At 49.2% G+C, this 22041-nt stretch overlaps 1 protein-coding gene across 3 annotated transcripts; it reads left to right on the top strand.

The window, feature by feature from the left end:
- The first annotated feature begins 711 nt into the window (after positions 1–711).
- LOC6555599 (serine-rich adhesin for platelets) lies at positions 712–21592 on the top strand. Of its 3 annotated transcripts, XM_026982555.1 has the most exons (17): positions 712–960; positions 2643–3517; positions 3890–4166; positions 6520–7702; positions 8088–8967; positions 9033–9210; positions 9285–9459; positions 13428–13973; positions 14147–15922; positions 15984–16099; positions 16359–16367; positions 16818–16899; positions 17680–18357; positions 18431–18915; positions 19002–19721; positions 19806–20007; positions 20072–21592. In XM_026982555.1, exons 2-17 carry the CDS (start codon positions 2650–2652, stop codon positions 20156–20158), a joined length of 8262 nt encoding a protein of 2753 aa, XP_026838356.1. In that variant the 5' UTR covers positions 712–960; positions 2643–2649; the 3' UTR covers positions 20159–21592. The 3 variants fall into 3 exon arrangements, with proteins under 3 accessions (XP_026838356.1, XP_001982651.2, XP_026838357.1); XM_001982615.3 differs by lacking the exon at positions 16359–16367; XM_026982556.1 differs by lacking the exons at positions 712–960; positions 2643–3517; positions 3890–4166 and adding an exon at positions 6247–6365.
- The last annotated feature ends 449 nt before the right edge of the window (positions 21593–22041 follow it).

Below are 22041 nucleotides of genomic sequence, written 5' to 3'. Positions count from 1 at the left end.
CAGACCATTGTTCGGCATATAGTCAGATATATATGGGCAGGGGCAAACGGCAAAGTATGACAAACACAAAGGATCCAATCTACCGGGATTTACCTGCTTAGCTGAGCGACTCTGTTCTTTCACCGGAAGAGCGGTGAGAGTGGAGAGCGGGGAGAGGTTCAACAGGAGATTCGAGCACTTTTCACACAGCGCCCCTGTTGGACGGTGGCTGAAACTTCGTTCAGCTGAGGTCCTGAGAACCTCAAATATGAAAACAAAGTCTCTGGGATCTTACTCTTTTACTTGATAGCTTATGTGCGATGTTATTTGTTTTACATTATTATTATAAGATGGCTTATCACGTCCATCATCAAAATTATGGCTATAAATCCCCACATTATCTTTCAGCCCCCCTTTTCCTTGTCCTCCAATTTTCTGTCCCCACTTGCTTGGTTATCTCGCCCACAAATAACACATTTAGTGACAGATAGCTGTTGATACAAGCAATGTAGCTTCATATACTCCTTATCTAATGTGTGGTATTAGTCCCGTTTTTCCCACAGCCAAGATTCCGTTAGTCTGCCCACAAAATCAGAGCCCAAGAGAGCCTGCTCTCATTAAGCTGCTCTCTGGTGGTTGGTCTTCCGCTTCGTTTGGCTTCGTGAGGGGTTCGTGTTGCCTCGGCACTCGGCCGAGCCTTCGCTGAAACGTACGCCTGCGCCGACCATCATTTCCATTTCTGAGCTCGTGCTAAGCAGACACGTGAACGTCATAGCAGAAGAGAAAGAAAATACCTTTGGCTTGAGGAAATTATTTGGCTTATTTTTTTTTCGTGCAAAAGATCTATCAACAATTTGTGTGCCGCCGACGCGCAAGGAACACCATCTTAAACCGAATCAGTGCTGTTAATCAAGTTGAACCCTAGCTAAATCGAGTTGCAGTTCGCCAGGCGACGTAGTCGCAAGAAGATCAAGTTACCAGGTAAGTCCACACCCCACAAGACATACAATCTGGGCCGAGGAAACGATCGATACGATACGTCCATTTGGATCGATCGATCTGTAGATCGCCCGATAAGCTCGGTTTCCGAAGCGGCGGCACACCTGGAACAAAAAACAATTACGCTCGCACACCCATGAGGTAGCCGTGTTTGTCTTTGCTCTAGCTCTAATTTTAATTTAGCCAAGGAAAGGGACGAATTGACGTAAGTCCCTAACCCCTAGAGACAGAGATCCCGATCCAGATCGCGGGGCCCACAGTAAGAAAGGGGTGGTGCGTTCTCTAATACATTTAATTTGTTGCTGTGTTTTTTTTTCCCTCAACTTCTTTTTTTTCCTACCACCCCGAGCTAATCCTCCGGGCACAAGTCACACACACACGCAAACGCACACCATTCAAAGGATCTTGGGCTGGAAAGAAATTATTTTTTTGCTCGCCTTTACCGGCTGCGTTTCCTTGAGCAGTTTCGCCCGGCTTTTCATCTTATTCTGGGGCTGGGGTGACGTTTATGGATTACACGAAAACCCATTTTCTATCTCACTCGCCGTGAGAGACAAAGGCGAGGATCTCTGGGACGATCTTTAAAGGCCCCTTTTGGCTTTGCCGATCGCCGCATTTTTGCAAAATGGCATCATTATGCTGGGGCGTAATTGTTGCACACACACACACAGAGAAAAGAAAACGCACATCGCGGATCGCCGATCGCAGACCATAGAGCATCCTTTAAGACTCCTTGTCCAAAGGACCCGCTCAATTTTATGGTTGGCAACCGCAGCGCAGAAATCTGTTAGGGAAATTAGCATATGTTTAATTTCAATTTAAATGCAAACCTGAAATTCGCAAGGACAGCGACGTACGAAGGACCTGGCGAGGAACTCGTTTGCCGCAAGAACAATTTGCAAAATTTCCTGCTTTGTCCTGCACTTTGTTTGCCAGCTCGCCCCTTCATTTGTTGCCGTTGTTTTTCTGCCTCGAAATTGTCTGGAAGAGTTCCCAAAAACCGAAGGACACCAGAAGAATGGGAAAAAAAAACGAAACCAGATCGAAAGCCGTCGCTCTGATCCCCTTGTTTGGCAACCAGCTGCCAAGGACCAGGGACCAAGGACCTAACCAAGCATACCCGATTTGCCAACCAGATCTGGAAAATCATCCAGACTAATCTATTTCATATCTATACTGGCACCAAGCTGTTAACTGTTGGAAATCGCCCTAAAAAATATCGCCATATAAAATTAAGCATATTTTGACTGATTTATAACTCAGCCTGCCATATCTCACCCAATTCTTGCCCAAAATTTGATCCGAATACATCTATTTGCTCGTATTTGTTAGCCCAAGAAAACTGTATTTAAATTTTGATGATACCCAAAAAAAAATTTTTTTCGAAAATTTACCATTTTTGTGATGGTACCCCTTACAAAAAAATCAAATTTAAAAAAAAAAATTTTTTTTTTTTTATCTAAAAACTTAGAATGCCAATCGATTAAGTGTAAAATAAAGAGTCTAAAAATGTATGCCACCTAAAAATATTTCAATTTTTGGCCAAGTAATGAGCAATTCTTTGAAAAAAACACCTTTTTTTTGATTATGGTACTTGAGCTGTTATTTTAGGAATAGCAAACAATCAAAAAACCGAAGATTAATTAGGCATTTCTCTTTTCCAGTAGGGACATGCCAACCATAACACGGATGCATCGCCACTCCAGTTCCAGTGCCGTGGTGGAGGAGTCGCGTGGGCGGCGCCGCGGAGTGGGCGTGCCAGGAGTCGGAGACGCGAACAAGGAGAATTTCGGGGTGCACTTCATGAGCAGTCCCTTCGGCAACGCCAGTTTGATAGCCCTGCAGGATTTGAGCAACGTGCACGGAAAGAGTCCGCAGCGCAGGAGTTTCAGTGAGGGAAGTGGTCCGCGGCAGGCCACGCCACAATTGGCGGCACTGCGCTGCTTGCCACGCACTGCCGCCGGTGGCGGTGCCGTTGCTCTGGAGGATTCCCAGCTCTCCTCATCGCGAATGGGCGATACCACACTGGACCGCATGCTGGATGCCATAATCGAGTCGGCCCGGAAAGAGGTGAGGTGTACGAAGCCACTGGGCGGCGCCGGCACCACCACTTCAGCCACCATTCTGGCGGATAATGCCGAGTGGAGCGAGACCAGTGTCCACGAAATGGAGGTGCGCACACCCACCCACTTGAAGCGGCAGCGGGTGGTGCGGCGCAAGAACCCACACAAAACCACCACCCAAACACAAAGCCAACAAGCCAAGAAGTTGGAGCCACTGCAGCTGGTTCCCAGCACCAAACGCTGCCTGAGCTTCTCATCCAGTTCCGCCTCGAGTGATTTGGACGAGGATGAGCAGCAGGTGGCCAAGAGGAGTTCGCTAGCCTCCCCCACGGCCACGCCCCCCTCTCACAGCACCACAACCACCACCAGCAACAGCAGCAGCAGTAATAGTGGGGCGGACGTGGAGGCCAGTCAGCGGGGCAGCATCGATGTGAGCATCGCATTCGATGCCAAGGAGAGGCAACTTAATGTACATGGTGAGTTCCAACGACCCCAACACGCCACCATTATTTTTAGGTTCTCAAAAAGCCAACTACTTGCTGAATTTGAATAAGCCTTATACAGCAATCAATACTCAAAAGTTTCTAGCCGAAGCACAGCATGCATTCCTATAATCCCATAATCAATGCCTATCATTTGCCACTTACAATTCAATTTAGACACAGTAGCAACCAAAGTAGCAACTATATACACCAGGCAGACGGTAATTTCGGTAAATTGGATTATCGGTGGAGCCGTCTGCCTGGGTCTTAAGGTCCCAATCCCCTATCCTGAAAGGCCAACCCACGAGAATCATTGCCCAACTCACCTGTTAATTGCACGTGTTCTCCCCTTCCATCCCATTGCAGTGATTCGCTGTCGGGATTTGCAGCGCTCCCATGGCAGTGGAAACGGCAGCATCAACGCCTACGTCAAGGTGGCCCTGTCCGGAGGCGCACAGCCACCCGGATACGGTGGGCATTCGTCCGGGGGAAGCATGAGTTCCGGATACCAACGCACCGCCGTGCATCGGCACTCGGGTCGCCCGTACTTCGATCAGCGATTCAGCTTCCAGATTTCCAGTGGCGAGGAGACCGCCGGACAGTATCTTCAGTTGGCCGTGTGGCACCGGGATCGCCATTTAAAGTGAGTACGAGTACGGTCGAAAGCCAAGAAACGCACAGAAAGTATTCCCTGAAATTGTAAAGCACACGTAGAAAATTAGATGTTGTAGTATGAGTCGGTTGTTAAATCTGAATTGCAAATGCCAAGTTCCAGTAGTATAATCATATCTCAAAAGAGAATACAAACGTATGCAATCAAAGTATCAATTGCCACAAATTGCCATAAAATATGTCCAAATTGACCCCAGACCCCATCCAAGCTGCCTACTTGCGCGTGCCATCGTCGTCCTGTTGTAAGTCATTCACCCCTAAACGTTTAACGGGGGAAGTTCTGGAAGAGAATGGAGAATGGGGGCCCTGCTCCGCAGACAGGCAAAAGACCAAGTCTGGTTAATTGTGGCGCTCTTCCTGGCCTCGTGGCACCTCCAGCGCCTTCGCCTTTCGCCTCGCGCCTTTCGTCTTTCGCATTCCTAGTGCATTTCCTGCACATAAACAAGCGCTCGTCGCTTTCCCCGGAAGTTCCAGCCTTCCAGCGCGGGCGCAGTGGCTCGGGCATGCGACTGCCAGCGACTTCCAGCGACTTCCAGCGACTTTCCCGGGCTGACCTGCGCTGCTACTTGCTTTCCCGAGTTTTCCCAGCTCAGTTCCCGTTACTCAGTCCGAGTGGCAAGCTCGCGTGAAAAGCGGCACAGAACGGCGAACGGCAGAACGGCTGGCGAAGCTCGAAAACGCAGGAAACGAGGCAAAGTAAGCCAAAAAAGAAAAAAAAAAAAAAAAATGTATATCCTTGCGTGCCTCAACGAAGGCTTAAATATCACATTTTGTTTACCTTTTTTTTGGAGTGCCTTGAATGGCAGTGTGCTGCAGTGTTGAATTCCGTTGCCAGAAAAAGAGTGCAACGAAAACTTATGTAACTGTGTGTGCGCGTGGCATGTGGAATGTGTAGCATAATTTCGGGCATGCTGCTAAACAAATTGCAAACAGGAAGTGGAAGGCCTGCGTCAGTGTGTGCGTGTCTCGGAGTATCTATGTGTGGGCCTTTCGCAGCGTGCTCGAAAGTTAATTAGATTCAAGGACATTCGGGAGTGTAGTACTTGAAAATGAGCAATAAAATTGTTCAAGTGCTAGGTTTAATGCCAAATCGATGCTGGTGGTTAGGGCGATTATGCAATAATCACCAGCTCACGCACATACACACCCCTATCTTGTGTATTTCCCATTGTTTTTTGTTTTTTTTTCTTGCTGTCAGCAGCTAATTGAAGTGGCCAACTAACTAAATGTACACCCGGGAACCATATCACCTATTCCATTTTCCTGCCTCACACGCACCTGCTTTTATTTGTTGGCCATGCATAATTTACCTTCACCTGGGTTGTGAAAACAGTCTAGGCCAAAAAGGAACGTTTTAAGTCAATTTACAGAACGACTGGCGGCTGAATAATTTATGGCCAGCTTTTCGGCACACAGTTGAGGTGGCACCACCCCAAAGGCCCCCAACATTTTTAATGCACCTACCGAACTGACAGCTGCGATTGCAATCGCCCCAAAAAAAAAATAAAGGAACAAATATATAGAAGCACACGGACTCCGCAAGGAAAATCAATAAAAGTGACCCAAATACGCGCGCCAACTTCAGCTAAAGTGGCCAGTGGAAGAAGCAGCAGACAGAGCCTTAAGCCACTGTCATACCGCCCACTGGTCCACCCACTGGACCACCCACCGAACCACCCGAGCACCCTGCAAATTGGCCGGGCCAAGCGCATTTCCGGGCCACATGTACGTACTTTGTGGCATGTGGAAATGTGGAATGTGGCAGCAGCTTAGGGCCGCTAATTGATTTATGTCACGTACGAAAGACCAGGAGAACCGCGCTGGTGGTGGTGCTGGTGCTGGTGGTGGTGCCACGGTACGGTACGGGTTTTCTGGGGCCTTCCACGGATTGGATTGGATCAGCTGTGGGCGAGCCACCTTCACTCACTTATAAATAGACAATTGCCGTCAGACGTTGTAACGTGACGCAAACTGACCAAAATGGCTACTGGCATGGCCATTGGCATTATCCAAAAGCGATTGCGAGGGGCCAAGGATTTTGGCGGACAAGTGCTCATTTAGATTTAATGGCCATATTTGTTTTCTCAGTTTGTCCAAGTCCGTCCACATACCCATTGATCCCATCATTCGCTGTGAAATATTCGTGGCACTTCTGGAAGCACCGCAGGCTGTAGGTTTTCGGTTGACTGGGTAATAATTTTGTCATGGTTCTTAAGTACTAGGAGCCTCATACAGATTCTGCAAATCAAAAATACTCGTACTAGTGATATTTATAACTTGGAACATCCCCACTGACTAATGATTTCTTCTGCATTCCCTTTCAGACGCAGCGAGTTCCTGGGCTGCAGCACTTTTCCACTGAATGAGCTAGTGCATCTGGATTCGTGCATCTCGGCAGGATCCTACAAGCTGCATGCACAGGCATGTCCTCCGCCTACTAGCCGCCATAGTCAACCGAAAGCCAACGCAGGCCAGGATCGAAAGCAGGAAACGGAAGTGCTGAAGGACCAGGCTCATCAGCAGGACGACTCACCCGCAGAAATGGCAGCCGCCGCCACAGTGACGCCCCAAAAACCGGTAGCCACCGGATCCGGATCGGGATCGAATTCAGCTGCGATGGCACTAAACGACGAGGTGATCAGCATTAGCATCGATAGCATGGGCAAAGAGGATCCTCTGCTGCCCCAGCAGCCCCAACAGCCCATGAAGCTCAGTAAGAAGGCACTCCACCAGCGAGATGCCGACGAGAATCTCTTTCTGAGATTCCTGGAGCTGGATCCGCCAGCGGATGGCAATGCGAATAGCACCACCCAGGCACAGGCGGCGGGCACCCAGTCCTCGGCATCGAAGGCCAACGAGAGCAATGCCAACCACCTGAACAATGGGACATCCGGTGGCCGGAGACAGTCCACCATGCCAAATAGCGGAGGAGCCGGCGGAGGAGGCGCTGTCCGCCAGCAGCAGGGACGTACCCCGTTCACCATGACGAAAAGACTTACGCGAACCGAGGAACGGGGCTTCGGATTCTCCATTGTCTGGACGCATCCGCCGCGGGTGGAGAAAATCGAGGCGGGACTCTCGGCCGACCGGTGTGGCATTTTGCCCGGCGACTATGTGATCTTTGTGGACAAGCACAACGTCGTCACGATGCCCGAGGCTGATGTTCTGAATTTGATACGATCGCAGGGCTCGTCCTTGACGTTGGAGATATTCAGAAGGTCAGGCGCGGGCGCCACAACAATCACGTCGACGGACTTGGGCCAGAACAACGTTCACATCAGCACCAGATTGGGCGCGGCAGTGGGCTTGGGCAGCGAGGAGCACACCCTGGCCACCACCGCCACAGGAACGACCACCGTGATGAGTCTGCAAAGGACAACCAGTACGAGGATCCAGCCGGTGGCCAATAGCATGAGCCGGCCGGCCACCGCCTGCTCGGGCACCACCTCCTCCATCGAGGCGGCCAAGAGGAGGCTTCACCTGCCACAGGTCACCTTCAGCAAGGAGGTAGGCAAAGGTGTCTTTGTCTAAGGACTATTATTTTTTCTTTGCATCATTTCGTGTCTTTGTGTACATACTAATTTGTTAAGTTTAAGAGATTAAGTTATCGCCATGCTGGTTATCATTACGACTGCCTAATTATTTATCCTTTTTTTTGCCTAGCCTAGGCCTCTATTTTGTTTGAGAGTCCTTAAGCTTCGTGCGACTTCGCTACGCTTGACAATAAACTTTTTTTTTCGATCCCAAATGCTTGAGTTTGATCTTTTTTGATTGGCATTTTGCTACCCCCATTGCCATAAGTTTGTTTCCATCCGCTGTTCCCATCAGGGAATATGCTGCCAAGAACGTCTCATTAAGCACTCTAATCCTTGACCCGTTTGAATGCCCCTAGTCGATTGTGCCCATCACGGACAACCGCAGGCGCTTCCTGCTCCAGCTGATTAGTCGGGAGCAGAACTTCACGGCTGCCCTGCACTTCGGAGTGGACCGCTTCGTGCAGCCGCTTGGGGATCGAAAGGATCTGATCTCGCCAAACGATCATCGTACTTTGTTCCAGAACATCGACGAGCTGCTCAGGATTGCGGAGGACATCCTGGAGCAGCTGTGCAGCAGCGATCAGCAGGACCAGGAGCCGCAGATGAACTTTGCCTCGCGGGTCTACCTATCGAAAACCACAGCGATCTGTGCGGCGTACAAGAAGTACTGCAATGGAATCAAGCGGGCGGACTGCGTTTTGGTCAATAAGTCCCGCCAGACGGGCTCCGAATTTATAGCCTTCATTACGGAGCCGGCCGTTCCACGTAAAAGACCCGATCTCACCATGTTCATCCATCGACCACTGCAGCATTTTCGCGAAATCCTCAAGCTGATGCAGTTGCTCGCTGGAAATTGCCATGTGGATACGGAGGAACACAAGAACTTTAGCACGGTCATCAACGAACTGCAGGCAGCCTATCGGGAGATCACTGTGAGCAGTGGTCTGATGGAACCACTGGGAGAAGGTCGTCCCCTGCTAACCCTACAGGATCTGGAGTCCCGCATGGTCTTCACCAAATGCAAGCCCTTTACGTTGGCCGTTCAGGGGCGCCAGTGGATCTTCGGAGGCGATTTGTCCCGGGTCGAAGGTCGCTCCGTCAAACCCTATTGGACACTGCTCTTCAGCGATATCATCGTCTTTGCCAAGGTCAGCCGTGATCGAGTCCTGTTCATCACTGAGGAGCCCATTCCCATCGCCAATGTGGTTGACTCCTGTTTCCACATGCGCAAGAAAAGTGAGTGCGAGTCCGCGAATTCCGCACCCAGACTTCACATTCAACTTCCAACGTTTCGCTTTCAGCCACCGAGTTCCGTCTCACAGTAGATCCCAATGGACGCCTGGCGGAGAGTCCAACGGGTTACTGTGCCCCCGATCTCACCCGCACTCCCAAGCGAGGAGCCCGCCGCAAGAGCCTCATATTGAGGGCACCCTCGCTGGAGCTGAAGGCCGTATGGCAGAATCTTCTCCAGCGACAGATGTAAGTCAGTGTTTGGGGGACGGCCTCCCAGTGGGAAAACCACACCACTCTCATCCACTGTCTGTATTCCACAGCTTTCTAGTTAATGCCGCCCTTGGCTCCACGCCCTTGTCCAGTCCCCTGGACTCGCCGGATGTCCTGAACACCCTGGTGCCGCTGAGCGACATAGGTCTGACCACCGCCTCCATGGGTTCGATGAAGCTACCCTCGCTGGACAGCATCCATCTGAAGCAGCAGCAGAAACAGCAGGTGCGTCTCTTTCGCAGCAAGCGTTTGGACAGCGGTGATTCCTACGAGAATCTTCAGCGGCTGGCCAGTGCTGTTCGGCACCACTGTGCCAGCACCACCATGAGCAGCGCCACCCAGACGCAGACCCATCCGCAGCCACCACTCTGCACCGCCTCGCTGCCCTCGCGCACCAACTCGCCCGCCCGCAACCAACGTCATCCGAATGGCCAAGGTCATGTGGGCGGGTCGGTGCCCAATGGAGTGGGTGGTGTGGGATTGGGTGGCTGCAACACCATCAGCTCTTGCCTCAGCAGCAGCGCTAGCTTGACTCAAACCCAGACGCAGGTCCACACCCAGACCCTAAACCATTCGCAGACCCACTCGCAGACCCAAACCTCTGTGCTGTCCCTCTCCAGTTGCAAGTGCTTAACCGTCATTCCGGAGGTTACTAGTGAACCGCCCATCGGCCAACATGCCACCCAGAAACTGCTAGAGTTTAGCTTGAGTTCGGTGGGTCGATCGTTCATCGATGAGTCCGGTGGTGTGGTTGGTGGTCAGGTCTCTCTGACGACGCCAGAGACGCCCACACCCAACATCTCGCCCACCACTTCGCAGCCCTGCAACTCGGACGCCTTCTCCAATGACTTCGTGGCAACCTCCACGAGCGGGAAAGGCCCGAATATACCGCTAGCTGAATTCGGTGGCTCCTGGGATCTACTGGAGCTCGATCTGCAGCTGCACGAGGTCAATCTAGATCCCAGCTATGACACGGACGTGGAGGAGTGCATCTTTCTGGGCGACGAGGAGGACAGGGAGGGCACCGAGGGTCACGGACACGACGAGGACAGTGACGAGGACGACAGCGTGGTGGTGGACGATCCCTTCGGCATGCTACCAACCAGACCAACGCCACCGGACTCGCTGGACCTGTGATTTGACTTTTGGCTACAGTCAGACCCCGCTAACAGCCCCTTGCCGCACAATCTTTGAATCTTGACGAGCTTACTCAACTATGTTACCACTGAACTACCCAGAAACCTCTGCTCTATATCTCTAAATATTTAGCTCAATCGCCGTTTTTGCTCTGCTTTTGTGTCAGCTTTTGGCCAAGTTTTCCATTACTCACAATCAAAACTTTGCAGTGTAGTGGCAGCCTGTCTTTGGAGGATTGGGGATTGACTTTGCCAGGATATCAGAATCAGGAACCGAACAGTGAGATAAAACGAGTGACACCCGAGTAAGATACTAGAACAACATTTAAGAACCTATCACCTGGATATAAGCCATTTTGATAATTCCGGGATGCCCCACAGATCTCTTTCCAATTTGCATTGCAAGATTGCTAACAGATTTCACAAGTTTATTTAGGGTTTAATATTTGACTTTCCTTTCAAATGCCAAAACTTTTTAGATCCAGGTGAAAAGCATATGTATGTGTTTAGCTGACTCTAATTGCGAGTGAGAAGTGACAATTATCCGTGGAAAATTGTACATAGACATATAATCATCGCTCTCTAAGTGTATGTATCTCTGTTGTGTATTGTATATACTCGTGTATTGACATCCATACCATATATCCCATTGAGTAACCCTCCCTTTATATGGTATTCGTTCCATCCAAGTCGATTTTGAATCGGGTGTAAATAGCAATAAACAGTTGAACGAGGGCAGAGATTAAGATGATGAGATTCGATGATGATTGTATGTGTTTAGCGCTAGTATTTAGCTCTTTTTAGTAATGTATGTGCGTATACATAGTATACACACCTTAGATATAGCCGTATATATATATATATATATATATGTATATATATATGTATATTAGCTAGTCAAATATACACCAAACAGATGCACGATCTGCTACACGGAACCCCAACGGGGTTTGCGTTTTACAAGAGTTTTTAGCTTATAGATATATACATATATCTACATACAATATGCATATATATATATCACTCTATTCGTACTAACCATTCGATTGAAACTTTTTGCCAATCCAACAAAAACAAAAAAAAAAGGACAAAGGACGAAGACAAAGAAACAAGATAACCTACTTGAAATTATACTAATGTTAATAATGCTTCCATTTTGTAGCCAAATTGAAAACCTATTGATTACTGTTATTGCTGTTGTTATCCTACATTAGCCTAGTCCTAGTTTCTCCTAACTTCCCCGAAATTCTCGCCTCGCCTCGGATCGGATCCTCCTCGTATGATAAGTTGACCCATTAGCCAAATTTCTTGTAGAATCGCTCGATTACACGACTAACTTAGTTAAGTTAAACTCGATTGGCCAGATCAAATTTGAATCAAAATCGAAATCAAAATCTTAGTTGTATATACATATATACCACGTATTACATTCCTATGAACATAGTATCCGTATGCGTTCTTTCATCTGTAATAACATGTTGCTCAGTCGAAAGACTTTTGGCTGGATGGCGAACTACATTTGCCACATTTATGTATCTGATCAAGCCATTGGTGTCAATTATCTATGACAAGCAATTTGTTGCCTTACAAATATATCTTCACGCTTATCACTTACATATATTGCCTAGCACTAGATTGCCTTTGCACAGTGGGACAAAATTGTATTTTTAGATATTCCCTTACATTTCCTAGGCTGCAATTTAGTAATTTTTTAGTAATCTTACTTTATCGGCATTTTCAAAATACTCGTATATAATTCGACAAATTATTAGAATATAAAGCAAGTTTGCTAACCTTCTAAGATTTGGTCCCGCAGTGCGGATTCAGTTTGGTCAAATTTCCATCCAGCCCGAAGTTTAAAACGAACAGTTAGCATAGAAACAGATACACACTCTCACACACACACAGCAAGACCCACACAGAAACATCAGTACACTGTACGCACACAGACATCTATTGCAAATTGAAACTGATTGTTAAATATCAAGCATACGCCGCGTTGTCTTTTGCGGTTCGGTTTTGAGTGTGCCTTGAGCAGTAAACAAGAAATTTCTATACACATTATATATATATACATACTTACTATTTAGATTCATATTCATATTCTGTAAACTTGATGTACGTCTAGTGATTTTCGATTTATTGTTTTTCGACATTTTACATAACACGAGAGGATCGAGAATCGACCGTCGATATATCGAGTCGATTGAGATTGAGATTAAGAATGCGAAGAGAAACGATGAATTCAAATAATAATAAAAACCAAATGATTCTTTGACTAAAAACGCTTGTGCTGATCTTTTTATTTCATTTCAAAAACCAAAAACAAAAAAAAAACATGAAACAAAATATGTGAAAATTAGAGCAAGTAGAAACCCACCGAGCACTCACTGGATTACCATATAGCTCCGCAAAACCAGATCCTGTGATCCGAACAAAAAAATATACACAAATCTTTTTTAAGCCAAAAAAAAAAAACAAAAAGATGAAACCAATCAAAAACCAAAATTGATAAATTAAAAATTGTGATGGACTCAATTTTAGTTTTAAGTTCGAATTGCTTCTTTCTATTCTCCAAACCTACTTCAACTTCCATTGCTTATTAGTTGTTTGTTGTGTGACTGTACTCGCTATCGTATACCGTTGTCTTGTGTCATATAGTATTTACAAGTATTTATAAATCCGAAAAGTCCTAATGTCCCATTTGAGCCGATTTCCGTTGTTAGCCAAAAGCAAGCGTTTTTAATCAAAGATGGACTAAGATTATTGTTTCCGTTCCGTTTCACCGCTTCGCAAAAAAAGAGTTCTCTGACCCAAAGACAAAGCCAAAAAGCAAAGCAAAGCAAAAGCAAATGCAGAAGCAAAAGCAAAAGCAAACACAGGGCAAGACCCGAGCTAAGCTAATGCAAAAAAAAGCAAATGAGCCCATCACAAATTTTTAATTTGCCAAACGACAGGCGGCAGTGGGTGGTGCTGGTGGTGTGGTGGTTGAGGCTCAAGGTCACGGTCCCCGGGTCCAGGTAACGTATTACTTACATAACCCAGCTCTTCCAGCAGCGCACCAACAACTCCCACGGACACGCCCACTCCGCCGCTGGAACAGCCACCGAACGATCTGCGGACCGCTCCCACGGCCACAGCCATGGCATCCACGGTGGTCATGTGGAGCAGATCGAGCTGCTGATCGACGAGAAGTGTCGCATTCTGAACAAGACGGGCACGCCCAAGTCGAGTGCCCTGCATCTGGCCAACTGGATGAAGGGTCAGCTGGACAAGCAGCAGCAGCAGGCTCGACTGGCGGCCATCGCGCGTTCGCAGGAGAATGTGAGCGCCGAGGACGAGCAGCTGATCTTCAACAGCGACAGCGAGCAGGACGAACGGATCACGTACTGGACGCGTCAGCAGCTGGAGAAGCGTACCAAGGAGCTCAATTTGGCCAAGGAAAACGGCGGCCTATCGGCTAGGCCCAATTTCGGGGGCAAGCGACTAAGTGGCGTCGAGGAGCTGAGCATGAGCGCCACCTCGGATATATACTCCACGTCGGAGGCGGAGGGCGTGACCAGCGTGATCAGTCAGTCGCACAGCACCACATCCGACAGCCAGGTGAGTTTGCGTTTATTTCTGCTCAGAAATGTGCTCAAAAATAAAACACTTCGTAGTAAATCCTAGTCATCAAACCAGCTTAAACCTCGCCGCTTACTTGTAGACTTTCTTTGCTAACCCCCTGCCTCTTTCTTCCCAACTTTTCCCTACTGCTATGCCGTAACCTGATGCAGATCACCGTACGCTCGAGTCCCATTGTGCTGGACAAGCTGGCCGTTTGCCGCCATTGCCACAAGAATTGCCAGCAGAGTGGACCGGGCGGAGCGCGTCCTGGCAGCGGAGGCGGAGTCAACAACTCCAGTTCCACGCCCGTCCTGCTCTGCAATTCGCTGAAGGTGCAGCACAGCCAATCCTCGCCAAATCGCTGCTGCAAGCTCAGCAATGGCATTGCAGGGGCCTCGGAAGTGGCTATACCGAAAATGAGCAATCGAACTGGAACTGGGACCGGCAGCGTGACCAGCATGTCCAGCAGCACCATTACGGGGGAGCTGTCCTCCAAGGTGGTGGCCAGTAGCAGTCGTCGGGAAACCGGCGACACAGAGAGCGATGTCGCCCAACTGATAACCGATGAAATTTCCCAATCGCAATCAGAGGCCACCGATGACAGTGTCGGGGCGATGCCCAACAGCAGTAGCAGTGCCGGAGAGGGCATCCCAGCCATCACCGGCTCACTACGTCATCTAGATCCGCCAGTCTCAGTTTCATCCTTGCCCAATGGCCACTGCTCCGCTGGCGTCGGTGGTGGTTCTCCAAAACCGTTGCCACCACCACGTCGCACCCGCGTTGTGGCCCAAATGTGCCAGGAGCCACCAAGGCCGAAGGCCAACCAGCAGGTGAAGGCCATTGTGACCATTACGGAGACTGCCAGGATTATGCGGAGCAGTCCAACGAAAGCCTCGGCCTCGGCCTCGGCGTCGGCATCGGGTTCGGGATCGGGAACAGGCACGGGCTCGTTGGGTGGTTCCCCAGCCAAATATGCCGCCTGCCACTGCCGCTGTACTCCAGAGGACTTCACCCACGCTCAACTCTCGCCGGACAAAATGGAGCACCAGACCTGCAAGCTACTGGAATCACCCAAGCAAACGACCACCACACTGGAGCAGAAACAGGAAGACGAACAGTTGTCCCTGATGCTCATTGGCCTGGCTCAGCTTGCGCCAGCTGCCACACTTTGTGGGCAGGAACGGATCCCCAAGGAGGAGAATAGCACACCCACCATAGCCGTGGTGCCGCCCACGCCGGATTCGGTGCTCACAAAAACCAGCACTCACGTTTGGGACAACAGCGGGTGCTCCTCGAATGGCGGGGGAACGTCCACCACCAGTACGGCTACCACTACAACAAAACAGCCCAGGCAGGCCATTATTGAGAATATTCCGGAGGACTCGTGTGACGAGTCCCCATTGGATGAGGAACCACCCTATCGACCCATGAGCAGTGCTCTGCGTCGATTCGGCACCATGTCCAGCTTGGAGAAACTACCTTCCGACGATCGAATGGATGAGGCCGATGAGCTAGATGATGATTTGGAGTCCTTTAAGCCAAATGGCCACGACGGCAACAGTCCCCAAGACGCGGAAGATGACGAGGATGCGGGCTCGGAACGAGCTTTGGTGCAAAACGATCTGGGGGCCGCCAGTTCATCGGGAGTGATGGTCAATGGCGAGGTTCTGGCCAGTGGCGCGTGGACAAATCGGGCGGGAGCCTATGTCTCCGACAAGATGTCCTTTTTCGAGGAGTCGCGCGCCTTCATTGATAAGTACTTGGGTCGCTGGAATGCTGGCGATGCGCAACAGCAGCACCAGGGAACCGCCTCGGAGACGGATGAGCAGATGGACGAGTGCACCTCGGGAGCCACTAGTGGCGAGGAGGTCTGGGGCACACCCACCAGTGGCGGGGATAACGACGATCAGGACTTGCAACTGATCAACTCGGAGAACACACATTCGGTGAGCATTCCATGTTTGTAAGGCACATAAATAGATTGTTCATGAATCCCATTGCATGCAGTCGCCAACCAAGTCGAGCACCTCCCTGAACGACGACGACGACACGGAGTTGATGATGGACGAGCTGTTGATGGCGCCACCGATGACTGCCAGCACGATTCGGGGATTGTTGCCACGGTATGTAGGACTCGGGGAGGGATTTCAGATTAGATCGGCACTTGGAGCTCCAAGAAACACCCACCAATTATCACCACACAGCCGGTAGAGAAACCCTAGGCAGCCGATCTCTAACTGTTGAACACCATACCGAGTATCTCGACATACTATATCTACCATACCTAGTATAGCTTAGTCTAGTGCCTCCATTGATCCTACTGTTAATAAGAATACGAACTTTCTTTTTTTCGTGTACTCCTTTGGAAACTTTCTTTCGTAGCTTTTACAGGTGTTTATCCTTTCGTTATCATTTGTTTCACATACACACACACCACACACGTATCTCACATGATCCTAAATTCGATTTGAATCAGTGTCATACATTGTATCTCTATCTGTAACCAATAACTTTATAACTAGTATTGCTCACTCATTTGCGGGCTAGTCTTAGATCTAGTCATAGTCATAGCCAGGTTGATAATAAGGCGAGGGATCATACTTTGTAGCATATCCCTTCTTTACTTACATATATTTACCAACGTATTTACATACATACTCGTATAATCCAACTAAGTTTTGCTTAATCGAAATTGATATATCATTTATGCCATCGACACACAATCAACACATCGATCGACTGTTGCTAAATTCCAATTGAAATTCGTTTGCATTCGCCATACACACGTATTATCGAAATCGTTATCGTATATCGTATCCGTATTGTCGACGTACTCTATAGACGTCGCCTTGAGCCCCTTTTTGAGGAGGAGACGGAGAGCGACGAAGAGAAGACGCAGCAGGATAGCGATGACGTCAAAAAGGTGGGTCGTTATTACAGCAAATCCCAGTCACACGCCCCAAAATATATGAAAACAAAAACATGGTCCCGGGTCCAAACGCCTTTTGTTTCAAGTCCGCACTCCGCTGCATGGCAAACGACTACTACTACTGCGGGCAACTGTGCCCAAAGCACAATAAAAGCGCGGGAAGGAGAGTTCAATCTGCTCCATCTGCAACGATTCTTTAGATTTAATCCACCTGCATGTAGCCCTAGTCACACTGTTAAACTAACCTCGGAATTGACCTTGAATTGTCTTTCTATTTTGTCTGTACTTTCATAAACCATCGACTGCAACTCGCTCATCTCCATCTCCACCTTCACCGATCAAACATCACCACCATCAAACAATCAATAAATCAATCATGCTAACATCTTTTGACTTTGTATGAAAACTGTACTTTTCTTGCCTGTCTGCTTAATGTGTTATTGTAAACCATGTTGCCAAATATAATTACATATGTACTTGTACTTGTATAGAAGGTCATAGTAAAATTAGTGAAGCTTTAGCCCATCCTGCAATACTGCGAGCTCATCAACATCACCCGTCCGGACATGATTGACGTACCAGCGCAAAACGACCACCATCCACCTCCTCCGAACTAGACCCATCGATTCGATCTTGCTATCTACATTCCGTACTGAAAACGAACCAAGCATCCAACTCCTCATCCCCATTCACATCAAACGACGCCAACCGCTGGCAGGAATCTCTATCCCAACCAGAATTGATTAGTTGAATTCTATTCCCAACAATTGGTAGGGGGAAGCAACGACCAATGGCCACTACCTAGAGGATTCGGCTGGAAGTTCAAGCGACAGCGAGGCGGTGCCGCCAGCCCCACCACTAGTTCCTCGGCCAGTGGTGCCGGATCGGGAGGAGGATCCGTCGGCGGAGGACCGGCAGGAGAGTCTGGCGACGGAGGACCAGGAGGACTCGCACTCCAGCGTGGAGCGGCTGCATCCCAATCTGGTCACGAGTGCGATGGGGCCGCGTCCCTTGCTCACCACCCGCCTACTGCCCACCACGGCCATCGATCCACAGCCGCCGGCAGTGCTGGTGGCCTCATCCTGCGAGTATCTGCTCGATCAGCGCCCCTCGAGCGGATCAGGTCGCGAACTCACCGGCGCGAGCAGCAGCACCACCACGACGCCATCCTTTCGGCCGATGCCTCCGTCTCCGGCGAAGGCAGCAGCGACGCCGATGGGGATACATGTGATGAAGACAACGACGACGACGATAACGACGACGACGACGACGACGACGATGATGCCGAGTCGAGCTCCCTCATCGACTATTTCAACAATCAGCAACGCGAGCGACACTACCAGCTCCGGCGGCAGAGCCAGCGGCAGACCGCCGAGATTTGTACCGCCGCCACCGCCTCCGCGTCGCTTGCTTCTCACGCAGACCGATCTAATCGCTGGTCAGGCCAAAACGGTGAGTTTTCAGTTGCACTTGCACCTCCCCCTTATCATAATATGAAATGAAAATTCTGAAAATTTCTGTTTAGGAGCCACCTCGAAGAAGATCTGGCGCTACTGCTGACAGTGGCTGCTCGGTGGTTGTCGGCGGCGCCGCCAGCGCTTCGGACCCAATCGCTATCGGGTCAAGGACAATGCCATCAACACCGAGTACCAGCAGCTTGGCGTCGGCGGGGGCCCCAAAACGACCATCGTCAACGATAATAGAGACCTGCCTGCTGGGGGCACCCAGGCCCGCCTCAGCCACTTCATCAGCAACAGCCTCGAGGATGGCAAAGCCGATCCGCCAGAGTCCGCCCACACAGATCCAGCCGCAGCCGAGGGATCAGAGCTGCCCGGCTGCAGCGGCACCACCGTCGGTGGCTGCGCCCGACGCACCCACTGCCCCAATGCCCCACGCTGGATGCGGCCTAAGCCCAAGGCTGGAAATGCGGCTGGCCCTCAATCACGACATACTCGGGGACGAGGACTTGATCTGCTACGAGCCTGGTCCCGATCTAACAACTATTCTGGGGTGAGTGTGCACCCATCCCACGCCAAGTCCTCAAAAGACACAATCAGCTATCAGTATTTAACGAAGCGATGGTCCACCCATTCCAGGCACGACCTCTCCACATTTCATCGTCTGACGGGTCGCGATTTATTGAGTCGTTCAGCCACGAACAGGGTGCAGCCAAAAGAGGCTGTCATATCGTACTCTCAACAACGCAACTCAAAGATGGACACGCCGACGGTGAACCGCCGGCCCCGCCCCCTCTCAGCGGGCGCCTTGGGCGGCTCCACCAGCAACAGCAATGCGAACAACAGTCGCAGCAGCAGCAGCAGCCACGGCAACAGTCCGCTCGCCGGTGGTTTAACCCGTGCCGGCGTCGAGCCAATAGTGGGCCACCAGCAGCAGCAGCAGGTGGGTCAAGCAGGTGGTGGATCTGCTGGTCGAGTAGGCGGCGGGAGCGGAAACGGCGGCGGCAACAGCACCGCCTGCAGCTCCAGCAGAGGCGGGAGCAAATTAGGCGATCTGGAAATCTTAGCGAGACGCGAGAAGATATACTCCATGTCTCAATCGAGGAGTGGCTGTCGAGTCAGGGAGACGACGTCCACGACCACTCTGATGGCCATGGCTACGGAGATGCGTTCGGGGATGGATTCGGAGAGACGCGACTCTTCCTGGCCCAAACGAGCAGCTGCAGCAGCCTCTCTGACGAGGACGAGGAGTTCTACTTCGATGGACGGAGCGGGAGCCATCAGTACCACAACCACAACCACAACAACAATGACTGAGGAGGCCTTCCTCGAGACCGAAGTGGGCAGATCGAAACGATTGTGAGTATTAATCCATTGCACCCGACCATCAGACACGACTCATTCTCATGTGAAATGTGTGTACGTGGCTTAATCCCTCCGCAGAATAAACTTTATTAAGCGTCGCAACTCCGAGATTACCGCCAGTAGCACCAGCAGCACCCCCAACTTCTCTGACGGCGCCTTTGGCGAACAGCCCCATCCGAGCCACAGCCAGAGCAGCCTTCTTCTCCAGAAGCTGCCGCCGGGTCAGTCGCAGGCCCAGGACTCAGTGGAGATGGCCCAAATGTCGCCGCGCAAGGATAACGTAAGAACCTCAATCAATCAAACCCAACAGCTTCGCAATTGCATAACGTCTCGAACGTTTCCAGGACAAGCCATCGCTGAATCGCCGCCTGTGGAAGCAAATCACCAAACGCAGACGCACCAACTCCGTGTCCCAAATAGTCGCAGGCTAGGGGAATCACCACCAGTCATCCCGTCCCACTTGTCCCCTCTGTTACTTTCACTAACCGTGTTGTGTGGCTGGATTTTAGCCTGGATTCGCGATCGACGAGCGATGGCAAACAACAATTTGCACGGGACAGCCCGTCGATAGGCAGTAATCAACTGTAACCATATCACGGTGATCCTCACGGGCTGTCCCATCGAAAGAACTGGCAAAAGCTAAACCAAATAACTTCGTAGTATGTTAAGAATTTTGATACGACTTTGTAGCTAGCGAATCCCCCGGATCGCAACGATACCGGGCAGCTCTAGGCGTCCAATTGCGTCCAAAAAACAAAAACAAAAAACCGATAAGCGATAAGCGACTAAAACGATAAAAACGATACAAATGAAAAATCGATTCTCCTGCCAGCAGAGCCAAGGAACCGAGTCCCAGCCAAATATGATATAGACAACGAACGGCAGTCAGTTGGTAGTACTGGGCACACTCACTCACTCCAAAATAGACATTGTAGACATTAAAAACTTAACACATAACGTTTCAGTCCAGCCAAATGAATTAGGATCTAGCGGAGTTCGTAAACTGACTATTTTTTAGAGATCATGGTTATGTCTTAGCTTAGCAGTTTCGGGTTTATGTTGCGGGATTGAGGATTGAGACAGTGAATTTGCCTTACGTATCCAATGAACTATTGTATGGGTAGCTTAACGTAGTAGTCTTTATACACATAACATTTACAGCCTCAGCAGTTCGTAGTAGTCAGTCGTTAGTAGTTGGTCGTAATAAAAGTTTAAGTACTTACATAAATTCCACATTTTTCTCAACTATTTACAAACGGAACTTTTGCATCAGTTGCTCTTATGTATATGTATATATTTATATATATACGTATATGTAGGGAGTCTTGGTAGCTCATTTCACATTGAAATTGATATTAAAATTGCAATTGGAATTTGAATCGGAATTTGAATCGGGCACGAAAACTGAAAACTGTTGAACACAGCGTCGAGCTGGGAAGTGCTAACAAATTATACGAATTAATAACAAACGATCAAGTACATTTATCAGCTTTAATAGAAAATCTAATATATATATATATACATGGATCTAAATAGTTCTAGTTATAGTTAAATAATTGACATATGCGAATTACTTTTGAATAGTGAGTACGCGATCGAGTTATTAGGCATTTATCACTCACATTCACTCGAAGCATTCATTGATCCAGCACCGTTTACACCACGTGAGATATTCAGTAAATTAGTTTGTAAACTCAGAAACACACAATGTATTTTACGTATATGGGGCTACTGAAGTACGCGTATATTGAACATCTGCGGTATACATAGATTTTTTTGGTCAATATTTGAATTTTACGAGAGTACTAGAGTGCAGACACGAATTTCTCTTGAAATTCGTTAAGAAATTCAATTATTTAAAACAAAAAAAAAACAAATTCCAAGGACAAGCATCTAAATAAATTCAATATACAATAAATCAAAATCGAATGCAATACCACAGTGTTTTCTTTCCATTTCTAGCATTGTGTTTCGATTTTCCCTGCAATTGAGCCGCGAAACTTGGGTTTCAGTAGCAGCCGTAGTTTGTCATACACTTGCTGCTTTTACAACTGAATACTTCCAATAATACAATAGTGCGAACATCCATCGAGTGCATGATGTGATCTTGTTGCATACAGGTGTACCTCTACACCTGTGCCCATGAAAATCTGTTTTCCCCGAAGCCAGAACTCTGGGCGCAATGGGATACCCTTTGTTGGGGAGGGGCAGGGTGCTCTTCCCACTGAAAATGTTGGTCAAATTAATTGTAATTCCGTTCGTGCGTGCGTGTGCCCGGTGGGTTAAAGCGCACTCCCCAAGCTTTGGGGGATCG

Source organism: Drosophila erecta, unplaced genomic scaffold (assembly GCF_003286155.1).
Source record: "Drosophila erecta strain 14021-0224.00,06,07 unplaced genomic scaffold, DereRS2 tig00000126-arrow-pilon, whole genome shotgun sequence".
Lineage (NCBI taxonomy): Eukaryota > Metazoa > Arthropoda > Insecta > Diptera > Drosophilidae > Drosophila > Drosophila erecta.
This window is presented reverse-complemented; position numbering and strand designations above follow the sequence as displayed.

Coding starts and splice junctions, on each gene's coding strand:
- LOC6555599 (XM_026982555.1), top strand. CDS start 2,650: ATGCCAACCATAACACGGATGCATCGCCACTCCAGTTCCAGTGCCGTG. Junction 13,974..14,146: donor GCACCACATCCGACAGCCAG/GTGAGTTTGCGT, acceptor AACCTGATGCAG/ATCACCGTACGCTCGAGTCC. Junction 18,916..19,001: donor GATCTAACAACTATTCTGGG/GTGAGTGTGCAC, acceptor CACCCATTCCAG/GCACGACCTCTCCACATTTC.